Genomic DNA, 12619 nt, shown 5'->3' on the forward strand with positions numbered 1-12619 from the left:
AAGTCTTGCTCTTGTATGTTTTCAAAATGTGATAAAAAAATGATCAATTTCCTCAAAGTGTGCTTTTCGTCCATCCATCCCATCCCATTATCCGAACCGCTTATCCGGCTCTCGGGGATGCTGGAGCCTATCCCGGCAGTCATTGGGCGGCAGGCGGGGAGACACCCTGGACAAGGCCGCCAGGCCATCACACAGGGCCGGTACAGTAGTGCAGTGGTTAGCGGGGTCGCCTCACAGCAAGAAGGTCCCGGGTTCGAGCCGCGGGGTAGTCCAACCTTGGTGGGTCAGTCCCGGGTCGTCCTCTGTGTGGAGTTTGCATGTTCTCTGCGTGGGTTTCCTCCCAAAGACATGTAGGCCAGGTGGATCGGCCGCACTAAACTGTCTCTAGGAATGAATTGGGGGGGTGAGACTGCATGTTACTCCCCTGTTGCCCCCACTTGCCCCCACTTGCCCCAAGTCTGTCCTGACAGGGGAAAGGTCAAAACAGGTGGTGAGTTGGAGAAATACGTCCAATACAAACGTACACACATTGGAGCAAGTGCTGTTCCGGCTGCGATGAAGACAAGACTAGATTGCGTATAGTTTTTATTTTAATGATAAATTGGCAGATAAAAGCAGAACCCTTCATTCTGAAGTGCTGGAGCTCCCCAAACGAACAAGCGAGCGCGGCTCGAGCGCGGCTCGAGCGCTCCGCGAAGCGAGCGCAAAACTCAAACCAAGGAAGAACTGCATAGATCATCGTTTATTCGTGTTTCTTCTTTAAACTTATCAAGAGGCACCCAACTGCACTGCTCTACGGCTCCGCTTCCCCCCCCCCCACAAATGTCTGTGTGCGGAGTCCAAAACCCAGCATAAAAACCGTCTCGTGTTAAAGTGTAACCAGCCTTAACAGGTAAGCGCTATAGATTATTTACACAACAACCCAGGAGGCAAGCGTCGAAGATGCGGCGGTTCACTATGTACAAACACTGCCCCCCTCTGGCCGGACAGGCTGCCTACAGTCACCGAGACGCGCGGGGTGAGAGCCGGGCGCCTCGCTTCTTATACAACCCCACGGGGGAGCAGCTTTTGGGGGGTAATGCATTGCGCAATTGACACGATCGGTTCGATTTGCAGGAAAATATTTTTTTGTATCTACATAAATACTGAAATATACACAAACCCCTTAGTGAACGAGCCTTAAGAGGATCTCTTAAGTGCCGGTGCTCGTGTGAGTCTGCGATGCAAAGCAGTTAAGGACAGAAATTTAAAAAAAAAAAAAGAAAGAAAGAAAATAAAGAAGAAAAAAAAATCTTTAAATAGTTCACAGCCAATTAAAATACAGACCTGTGACTCCTTGCTTAATTTACAGTGTCTGTCTCGTTATCTGTTTTCGGTCGGCTGTAGGAAGGGTTAGTTGATTAGAGTTAATTAAAACTACATATATTAATCTCTTATGAGGGACGTGATAACAACCCTATATTGCACTGATTAAAGTGTTTAGAGTTTTGCTCTCTGGTATAGAACATTGATTAGCAAAATGTGATCAAAACATGAATTCATAATGCACAGCTCCAGTATAGGTGATGTCGTTCGGTCTGAATGAATCAAGATGCTATAGAAATGGCCCCTTGCGAGGCTTTTGCCAAAGCCCGATGAGTACGCTTACGCGGCGGTGGGGTGATTTTTGTGTCTTGATTTCAACAAATGAGTGATGCAAAGTCTCTTAGTAGGCATTCACGAATCACTGGCTTGGTGTGATGGGAGATTTCATGATCATATCATACTTGAGCATGACAGGATGGTGAAATCCACAATCCCACAGTTGTTTCTTGACGTTTCCTCGTCACCTCGGCCAAGCGGGGCAGCCGATGCCGCGGCGTCAGTTCCTAGGTGATGGTGGGAATGCTGCGAGACCTCTTCATGACCAGGCGCACCTCCACGTCGGGCAGGCTGTCCTGCTTTGTCTGGGCACAACCCTCGTCGGCAGCAGCCATGTGCAGATCAAAGCGTAGCGACACCGACTTCTTCCTCAGCTTGGGGTTCCCCTTGAAGAAGGACCCCTCCCATTTTTTAATCACCTTGTCAATCTTCTCTGTCCTAGACGTGAGAGGTTGGAAGACACGGACACAAAGTAAATGGGGAGATCATGACATACATGCAAAGTAGTGATTTCACTATACGACTGTTGAAAATGACACCAGGCTGGAGGGCCGACCTTGGCCACAAGCGGGAAAACAAAAAAACTTGATGGAATGAAATATATTCAACTCAATGATGCATTTATCTGATGCCAAGGACAGAGATTTGGCCACTGGGGTCTTTGGAAATAATTACGTGCAGAATACACCATCTTCAGCCACAGCTACACTGTTCTCAGCACATCTCATAACACTGCTGACTTCGCAAACATGCACCAAAAACACTCATAGGGTTCAAATTATAAACTGGCAAACTGAAATGATTTTCCACACAAGGGAGAGAACACTGAACAGACGTTCAGAGGCTAATGCCTATCAAATAAATACATCAGAGTCTGACACATGTTGGTGAGGCAGGGCTGCTGAACATGAACTGAAAGCATTTACAATGCCAGGCCCAGCTGTGTGTGCCTGCGTGTGTGTTAGCTCTTTGGCGTGCCTTTATGAATGCGATCTTGTGGATTTTAACACACGACGATGTGTCTACCTATGTCTGTCTGAACAATGACAGGCACCACACCCTGAGATGTCTGCAGCAGGTAGGTGTCTCCACATCAAAGGACGGCTCCCGACGGAGGATAATTCCCATACAGCTCAGGGAGGAGCTGCTCATGGGAAATTGTGCAACCAAATAATGTCTCATAGCTTGCAAAACATAGAAGTGAAAAGGTAATTCCTTTGTGTGTACAACTCGTCTGCTGGGTGAGAGATTGCCCATATGACTGTGATGTCACGTAACTTACATAACTTATATATAACGTATACCAGCTTGCTTTGCCATGGCACATACTCCACAGTTGTTGTGGAATATGACATCCCATCTAATACTGGATAATGTGGTTCTTACATATTATTCTTTTACAGTGCTGAAACAATTAGTTGATTAACAGACTACTTATTGACTGAATTGTCAATTGTCAAGAAATGTTACAATGTTACAATTTCATTTAGCAGACGTTTTTATCCAACGCGGCGTGAGAGTTAATACAACACAAGCAAGGATCTAGTCAGGAGACAACGCAAGTAAGTGCCAAAAAACTAGGTTCAAGTCCGATAGGACACAGGTGTCAACAGGCAGTGCACAAAGGCAATGCATAGGGTGCATAGAAGCGTTTTTGTTTTTTGTATTTTTATTAATACCATCAGGTGTGGAGTTGTTCGTGAAAGAGCTGGGCCTTTAGCTTCTTCTTAAAGATGGAGAGGGACTCAGTGGATCGAATGGAGTTTGGTAACTCGTTCCAACACCAGGTAACTACAGAAGAGTCTGGCTCGTGACCTTAGGGCCCTGTTGTGGCGGTAGTGCCAGGCACCTTTCATTGGCAGGGCGTAGTGAGCGGGAATGAGTGTAGACCTGAATGAGGGAATTCAGGTGGGAGCCATTTTAGTTGCTGTTTTGTAAGCGAGCATCAAGGTTTTGAATTAGATGCGGGCAGCTACTGGGAGCCAGTGGAGAAATATGAACAGTGGAGTGACGTGCAGTTTTGGGTTGGTTGAAGACCAAACGCGCCGCCACGTTCTAGATCATTTGCAGAGATTTGAAAGTGCATTGAAGTGATTACTGCAACTCCTTACCTGACAGTAAGGAGTTGTAGTAATCAATGCATGATATTACAAGAGCCTGTATTAGGAGTTGTGCTAAGGACCCAGACACACCAAACCGACTAGCGGCGATGAAGGCCAACTGTTGCGTTGCCTCACATCGCCTGTCATCTGGGCCAAAACGTAGCACTTGAACACACTGCAAAGACTACAGCGACGGCAAACTAGCATGTATGTTCTGCATTGGTTCGCTAAGCTGAACAGCCAATTAGAGTGATCTCTCTCACCGACGGACTCTGCCGATTCAACATGCTGAATCGGCCGAAAAGCTGCCGACAGGGGTCCGACTAGTGCCGACAGTGCGGGACACACCACCAAAACTAGGGTCATAGATGCTCACCGACGGCGTGACGGCCAACCCTCAGCCTGGTGTGTCAGGGCCCTAACTTTCCTGATGTTGTATAGGGCAAATCGGCACGACCAAGCAATCGAGGCCACGTGAACCTTAAAGGTCAGTTGATCATGAATTATGACACCCAGGTTATGGGCAGACTTTGTGGGCATGAGTTGGGTTGATCCGAGCTGGATATTGATCTGTTGTTGTAAGGATGGACTGGCTGGGATGACAAGGGGCTCAGTCTTAGATAGGTTAAGCTGAAGGTGGCGTTCTTTTGTCCATGCAGATATATCAGCAAGGCATGACGATATCCGTGCTGAGACTGTGAGGTCATCTGACGGGAATGATAGGAAGAGCTGGGTATCGTCAGCATAGCAATGGTATGAGAAACCATGGGAGCGGATGATTGCACCAAGTGAGGTGATGTATATTGAGAAGAGAAGGGGACCAAGCACTGACCCTTGAGGCATCTCTGAGGATAAGCTGTATGGTTTGGACACTTCTCCTCTCCAAGATATTCTAAAAGATCTCCCTGAGAGGTAGGACATGAACAAATGGAGGGCAGATCCTGAGATACCAAGCTCAGTGAATGTGGAGAGAAGGATTTGGTGGTTAACCGTGTCAAAGGCGGCTGACAGATCTAGCAGCAATAAAGTTGAGGACTGACCACCAGCTCTAGCCAAATGCAGTGATTCTATTACCAACAGGAGTGCAGTCTCGGTAGAGTGACCCTGCTTAAAGCCAGACTGATTCGGATCATACAGATTGTTCTCAGAAAGGAATTCAGAGATTTGGTTAAAGACCGTGCACTCAAGTATTTTTTGATAGAAAGGGTAAGAGTGAAACCGGTCTGTAGTTTTCAACCTGGGCTGGGTTGAGTGTAGGTTTTTTTTTAGCAGCGGGATGACCCGAGCTTGCTTAAATGAAGTGGGGAACACACCCGTTGTAAGCGAGGAGTTGATGATGTGCGTGACTGCGGGGTTAAGTGCGTGGGAAATGGTCTGTAGGAGGTTGGATGGTATCGGGTCCAGTGGACAGGTAGTGGGATGAGAGTCCAGCAGAAGCTTGGAGACTTTCTCCCCAGTCAGGGGGGAGAATGAGGTGAGTGAGGCACTGTTAGCTGGCAGCGGCAGACGGAGTTGGTCAGGCTCAGAGAACAGGTTACTGATGGGAGAAACCTTATCAGTAACGTATGAGGCGAACATGTCTGGAGTGAGCAGAGTGAAGGTCGGAGGAGGAGGCAGATTGAGGAGTGAGTTAAAAGCAAAAAAAAAAAATTTTTTTGACCATCATTGGTGCTCTTGTTCTGATAGTAAGGGGTTTTAGCTGTTTTTAAGCTGGAGGAAAATGAGGCTAGGAGACACTGATAGCTATCAGTGTCTCTAGCATCAAGCATCTAGTGACTAGTCACTGAGGTCAGTGGGCTCTCTGGTTTTACACCATTTTCTCTCCACTGCTCAGAGCCCCGCCCTTTGCTCTCTGATAACCTCAGTGGGCCATGGACTAGTGGGGGCGTTACGAGCAGGTTTGGATGCTTAGAGGGCAGAGATTGTTAAGAGAGGAGGCTAGTGAGGAACAGAGTGTGTCTGTACCTTCTTTGACAGAGAGTGAAAAGAAATCATTATGAGGGGGCATGGAAGCCAAAACTTCATTGGAACGCTGGATCGGTGTAAGGGACCAGATGTTTCGGCAGAAGGAGAACATTTGTGGAGGAACATGAGGATGTTCCAGTAAGGAGCCATAAATTGAATAAAGAAGTGGTCTGACAGATGTAGCGGGATGACAAGTCAGATTTGCTGTGGAGCAGCTCAGAGTCAAAATCAGATCAAAAGTATTGCCCGCTTTGTGTGTGGGAGGGGTGGGGACCTGTCTGAGGTCAAAAAAGGACAGAAGAGACAGGAAGTCCATTGCTTGACAGAATATTGATCAATTTCTAATTTTGGCAATTGACTTGATATCTTGGCCATGTTTCAAGTTGAAATACCAAGTATCTGCTCACAGATTCACAAATTCTAAAATTTGCTCATCTTTCTGATTCATATGATTGTACAAAGACTATTTGAAATGGTATTTAGCTGTTGGTCAAGCCAAACACACAGCTGACATAAGATAGATTACATGATAAATAAATCGATCAAAAAACAAATTGATAGATTTATCAGTAATGAAAATAATTTTTATTTTCAGGTCTGCTCTTCTGAATTATAGCTTTGAAGGCCATAATAATGAATAGCAGCTGTTTTCTGTGAAGTACAGTTGACATTAAATGCTCCTGGCCCTTTCATTTGACATTTAACCAGCGGTGTTGACATCAGGTCAAAAGATGGTGCCAGGATCAATACTTACTCCACAGTACCGTGACCCTCTGCACTCTCCTGCACCACGTTGCCCTGAAGAATCTCCTGAGTCTTCACCGTGGAGATATGGAATTCGTCATCATGCTCTGGTTCTGCGTAGAGCAAAATCAATGCCACAGGATAATGGGGAATCACTATGATGGGATTTATGTATATGTTTTGTCTTACCTGTGAGAATAACCAGGCTTTGCTGTCTCTGGAGAAGAGAGTTCTTCTTCACCCCGTTGTCTGGCAGGTGGAGAGGAGGTATGTCTGGCAGGGGCTCAGACTTGGGCTCGTCCGGGGACACTGCTGGGTCACTGAAGCCATTCTCCAGCCCGTTCTCCTTTGGCTCCACCAGGGAACTCCCCCATGGCCGCAGAGTCACCAAATGCCTATTATGGCCCATGTACCTGGGGGCACATTGGAATAGAACACAAAAGTATGTATACTGTATGCTTGTGTGTGTGTTGTGTCATTCCATATTAACTATCACAAAACTCTGTTTGCAAGTCTGGTGTATGACAGTGTAGCAATACTACAATACATATACACTTGTTTGAAATCTGTGAACGTACTGTGAGCTTCTTGTTTTCCAGAAGATTTGTCATGTTTTTAATGGCTTAAACAACTGCCCCATTAGACTGTGTTGAAGCCCAGTGAGAGGATGAGCAAAGGCTTATGTTTCTAAATACTGAAGCGATCATTTGCAGTTCCGTCTATGATTTTAAATGATATCTGAGAATGTTTTAAAGTGGTAGAGGTTTAAAAAAGTGAACCTTTCCTTTAACATTCTGCCGTACGTTTCTATGGCAAAAATTAGAATGTATATGTAATAAAAACTATACAGAAAGGTTGAATACATCTGCACATCTCCTAAAATGGTTGAACACTTTAAAGATTCCTTCCAAAGTTTAGGAAGGAATAATAATGAAGAGCATTATAGCAGCAAGCTGTGCGTGCTACCTTTTCCCCTCGCTCATTAATAAGAATTACGGCAAATCAGTTCAAAGCAACTCTCCATTTCCTCCAAAAATTTGCTTACGCCAAAGTACTGCCAAGAAAATGCCAAACGCTGAGCAAATAATGCTTAATAAACCCAAATATTATGCAAAAAGGGTGAGTCAGACTTTGGCTCCTTCTCTCGCAGGAAGTGAACATGGGCAAACACTAGCCTGGGGGCCGGCAACCTGCAGCTCCTTTGGCCCTCCCCAGTGGCTCCCTGTGGCTTTGACAAAATTTATATGGAACTGAATAATGATTACCTTTTTTCTGGGGGGGGGGGGGTCCTCCTTTTTCTCCCCAACTGTATCCGGCCAATTACCCCACTCTTCCAAGCTGTTCCGGTCACAGCTCCACCTCCTCTGCTGATCCGGGAGGGCTGCAGACTACCACATGCCTCCTCCGATATATGTGGAGTCGCCAGCCGCTTCTTTTCACCTGACAGTGAGGAGTTTCACCAGGGGGGTGTAGCACGTGGGAGGATCACACTATTCCCCCCAGCTCCCCCTTCTGAACAGGCACCCTGGCCAACCAGAGGAGGTGCTAGTACAGCGACCAGGACACATACCCACACACGGGTTCCCACCCGCCGATACGGCCAATTGTGTCTGTGGAGACGCCCAACCAAGCCGGAGGTAACACAGGGATTCGAACCAGCGACCCCTGTGTTGGTAGGCCACAGAACAGAAGGCTACGCTACCCGGACGCCCACGATTACTTTTTAACATTTTAATATTCATTTATCATAGTTGTAGGCCTTATGTGATTCCGATGTTCTCCACACCGAATAATTTATTTTTAACATTTCACCATCTAAAATGTGCATCATAGCCTATGCTTACAGCCGGCACCTCGCCCTCTAAACTTAGCCGAACCTCAACAACGGTGGCTGGTCTGGAGTCTCCCCACCTCCTCCATGAACCACATACTCCAAATATGACTTCCGCCTCACAGACGGGAGGCTGCAGCACAGCCCCGATAGAGAAGATCTGCGGCGACGTGCAGAAACAGAAATCGTATTAAACAGGTGAGAACGTTGTCCTTTAATAGGCTGTAATTTAGCAACAACGTATCTGTTTTAGCAGGTCGGGATTTTGTTATGCAATGATTTGACCCTCAGCTGTTGTGTTCGATGCTCAGGCCCGAGGGCTGGAACGGGGCTGAGGAGAAATGGAGAGGATTCCCTCTGCTGAACTGGATTTCTGTTCAGTTTTGTGTTTTGTTGCCTTCCACAATAAAAATAACAAAAATGCAAACGGTTTTCTTTATTGTAGTTCTACAATTTCATAAATGCAACAAAGTGTGGTGTTATTGTAATGGAAATGCAAAGTTAAAGTATCAAATCATCATAAATAGCCCGCTGCAGAGTACCCACATGTGGTAAAACATGTTAATGAACACTCATTTAGACCTATTAGAAATGTTGATAGGCTAATTCAGACTTAATAAGCCCTGTTACCTTCATAATAAGGCTCAATTACGTTTCGCAGCTCCAGACAGATTTCTTTTTTTTTGGGCCAAAAAGGGCTCTTTTGATAGTGAAGGTTGCCAACCCCTGCACTAGACCAACATTAGGCCTACAGGTGGCGCTATAGCCTGATACTTGACTGCAATGGAGTCATTCACAAGAGTCATGACGCCACACCACTTTCCTAAAACTGTCAAATCACAGTCAAATGTTTGCTCTGTGGAGCGAGTTGCTGTGAGCGGCCTGTGGCCCAAACCCTTGTTGAGGATAAACGGTGATTAAGGTGAAGTGGAGCATAAGCTCCCTCAATAAAACACTATAGGGGAACGGCTTCCCAAACACCTGGATGTGGACCTCCTTCTTGTCAGATCCTACTAGGTTGTATAATCACACCCAGGTTGCAAATGGCCCTCTACTTGCACACAGTGGCGGCTGGTGCTAAAGCATTTTTTTTGGGGGGGGGGGCGCAATTTACCTTGGCACAGCCCACCTGACAGCTGCTTTAATGTCCACACAGTCCCAGAGTTATTAAGCAGGCCAACGTAGCCTATAGATTTTATCAGGGTTCGTAGACGGCGGATGATTGACAGTGGAGACGAGGCGTCACAGTGGGTGTGAACATGATTGACAGCCAGGAGAATTGGCCACAATCACACCAGATGAAGAAAACATTAAAACAATACCACTTCGCTGCCAATAAAAGCGGGAGTGTCTGGGGCGCACAGAACTGCGCCCCATGGAAACGCTGAAGAAACGAATTAGGCCTCAGGTCACCTGCTCGCCACAAGTTTGAGAGCTTACATAAGGTATCGTTCGGCCGGCGCCCCTCACCCAGGAAGTATTCACACAGAAATCAACCCAATAGCATTTGGGACCAATATTTAGATTTTCACCTCTTGATATTTGAAGGGGGCGGCGCCCCGGCGCCCTGTACTGGCCAGCCGCATCTGCTTGCACATCAAACCCCAAGAGTGGTTTAAAACGGAGGCAGCGGTCATGTCTCAGAGGACCAAAGTACCCTCGGAGTCTCGGGGGTGAACGTTCCTCTCGACTAAACCGACTCTACTGTTCACAGATGCAAGTCAGAATTGCCCGACTGTCAGATGTGCTGGAGGGTTTCCAATCTCGCCTCAGCGTAATTATTTTTGTTGGGTGTGCACCAAAACCAAAATCTGTCTCGACCTGCAATTATTTGGAATTTTCACCTTCTATTGAGACGTGATCCCTATAAGCCTTGACCTTTCAGCTGGAGCTGCTGGTAAAAGACAACACGCCGAGATGGGAAATTAGACGCTTTGACAGCTAAAGAAAGAAAACACAGTAGAGGATCAAGGTTTCTTGAAGGTAATTTTCGTCCTTACACATAATTTGTTTCTGTTGGTAGAAGAAACACATCCTGTTCATTTGTTATGTGTGCATGTGATGCCGACCCCCAGAAACTGTCTGCACAGTTCGAATAAAGGATTGTTTTGTGGGTTTCTGACGCGGGACCCGCATGGGAGTGTATCTCTGCTTACTAGCAAACGTGTTTTTTGGGGGGAAATGTTTGTTCAAGTGGGGATTTTTTTTTTTTTAGGATCATGTCACGCCATTAGCGACCCTACCACAGATCGCTTTTCGGCTGAAGCAAGAGTTGAAGCTTCTTTTTAGGATTATTACGACGTTGTACAAATTGTACAAAACGCCAACCGAGTAACTGCAAAGATCTGCCGCCACAAAAGCCATGTCTTATCTTTTTCTCTTCACATTGTCGTTACTGTGTAGACAGTCCGTGAAGGTAAGACTGCCCCGACACTTGTAGACCACCTGGGCCTGGAGCCATTCCAACTCCGATCATTTCTTTTCTGCTTTCCGGTTAACGTTCCTCACGTGTTTCCCCTGGCCCCGGTCCTCACCTGCCCTCTTCGCGCTCCAGCAAGCGCCGGTAGGTGGCGATCTCCCGCTCCAGCCTCATCTTGGTGTTGAGCAGCTGGCTGTGGCGCTGGCGCTGCGTGGCCAGCCCGCTCCTCACCTGCTCCAGCTCGCCCTCCAGCCCGGAGATGACCTGGGACAGGTCCTGCAGCTGGCTGGAGTACAGCTGCTGCGTGTGCTGCAGGGAGCTCTCCAGGCCCTTCTCCTGGACAAGGTGGTGGAGGAGAGCAGTGTGAGCGCCACTTGTACGCCATTGTCTATTTTCACTTCCCATTGTATTGTTAACACAGAGAGCATTTTGGGTAATGCTGTACAACGCTTATATACCAACTACTGAGTGAATCAGCTCATCTGGATACAACCTTTATTGACAGATACGTCTCATCACTCATCTAAGTGAGTCGGTCTCAAATGACTGCAGGTGTCTCCACCCTTATATACAATACAGTGGCATAACGACCCAAAACAATGATCAGTTTCATGACCGCTAACTAGAAAAACAATGGCCAGGTGTACTATTCACAGCAGATTGGGGGATTAATTGCAATCACAGCATTGTAAGATGGTGACATATGTACTCTTAGCCCCCCCTTGTTTCAGGGATGGTCATTCCCGCTCCACAGAGATGACCTCTTTGACTCCCCGTTCAAACCAGCGTTCCTCCCGATCAAAAATGTGCACATCCTCATCCTTGAAGGAGTGGCCACTGGCCTGTAGATGACTGTGGAGTCCTGGCCTGATGTGTTAGCTCTCCTGTGTTGTGCCATGTACAAGTCACGGCAATCCTCCTGGCACTTAAGAGTGTACACTATATTGCTCTGTTTGTGCCGGGGGACCTGATCGTTGGCGTGGACCAATTTCTGGCGCAACGTGTTTTGGGGTTTGAAAGAAACTGAGATGCGATGTTTGGAAAATACCTGTCTCAACTGTTCTGACACTCCCACCACATACAGAATCACCACTGGTTTACACTTAGACAGCTGTTGTCCTCCTCCTCTGTTCGATTGGTTGGTCCACTGTTTGGGCGTCTTCCTGGCTTTGACAAACACCCAGTTAGGATAACCACACTTAACCCGGGCCTGTCTAATATGGGATTTCTCTCCCCTTCCCCGGCTGCTGTGTAGGTGGGGATGTTGTCAGCTCGGTGGTGCAGCGTCCTGATGACTCCTAGTTTGTGCTCCAGTGGATGATGAGAGTCAAACCTTAAGTACTGATCAGTATGTGTTGGTTTACGGTAAACATCAACAATCAAATGTCCCCAATCACCAATTGCAATTTCACATTCTAAGAAGGCTAACCGGTCATTTTTCACATCCTCCTTGGTGAACTTGATGTGGTTGTCTACAGAGAATGGGAATGGTTGCAAAGCTGTGATAACCTCAATCCTCTGTGAATAGTACACATGGCCATTACAACTCTAGTTAATGGTCACCACAATTTGCATATGAAAGTGGTTTCGGTCGTTATGCCACTGTGTTGTTTATAAGGGTGAGGATACCTGCAGTGAGTTGAGACTGAAGGCTGGAGAATGAAGCGTTCCATCACTTAGATGAGTGATGAAACGCTTCTGTCAATAAACGTCGTGTCCAGATGAACTGATCCAACTTTCTACGGTTTCATTACCTGGATAACTGAGCGTGCGTAGGCATGTTCGTTAAGAAGTAGTTCCAGAATAGCTCCGAATCAAATCCTAGCATATAAGCTACTTAAGAACAGACTGCTAGATAAGAGTTTCTAATAATTAGCGCCTGGATTTGTGTGAATCTCTCATAATAAGCACTTAGTT

General features: G+C 46.7%; 1 protein-coding gene across 2 annotated transcripts in view; it reads right to left on the minus strand.

The window, feature by feature from the left end:
* Positions 1-565: 565 nt before the first annotated feature.
* krt222 (keratin 222) overlaps positions 566-12619 on the minus strand; it is a 29438-nt gene continuing 17384 nt past the window's right edge. Inside the window, exons 7-10 of one of the 2 annotated variants that reach the window (XM_056281098.1) lie at positions 10818-11038; positions 6642-6865; positions 6463-6565; positions 566-2079 (exon numbers count right to left, since the gene is read on the minus strand). In XM_056281098.1, the coding sequence (XP_056137073.1) occupies positions 1869-2079; positions 6463-6565; positions 6642-6865; positions 10818-11038 (759 nt within the window). In that variant the 3' untranslated portion in view covers positions 566-1868. The remainder of the gene's footprint in view (positions 2080-6462; positions 6566-6641; positions 6866-10817; positions 11039-12619) is intronic. The other variant, XM_056281099.1, reaches the window with a different exon arrangement.

This window comes from Lampris incognitus, chromosome 5, assembly GCF_029633865.1.
Source record: "Lampris incognitus isolate fLamInc1 chromosome 5, fLamInc1.hap2, whole genome shotgun sequence".
Classification (NCBI taxonomy): Eukaryota; Metazoa; Chordata; class Actinopteri; order Lampriformes; family Lampridae; genus Lampris; species Lampris incognitus.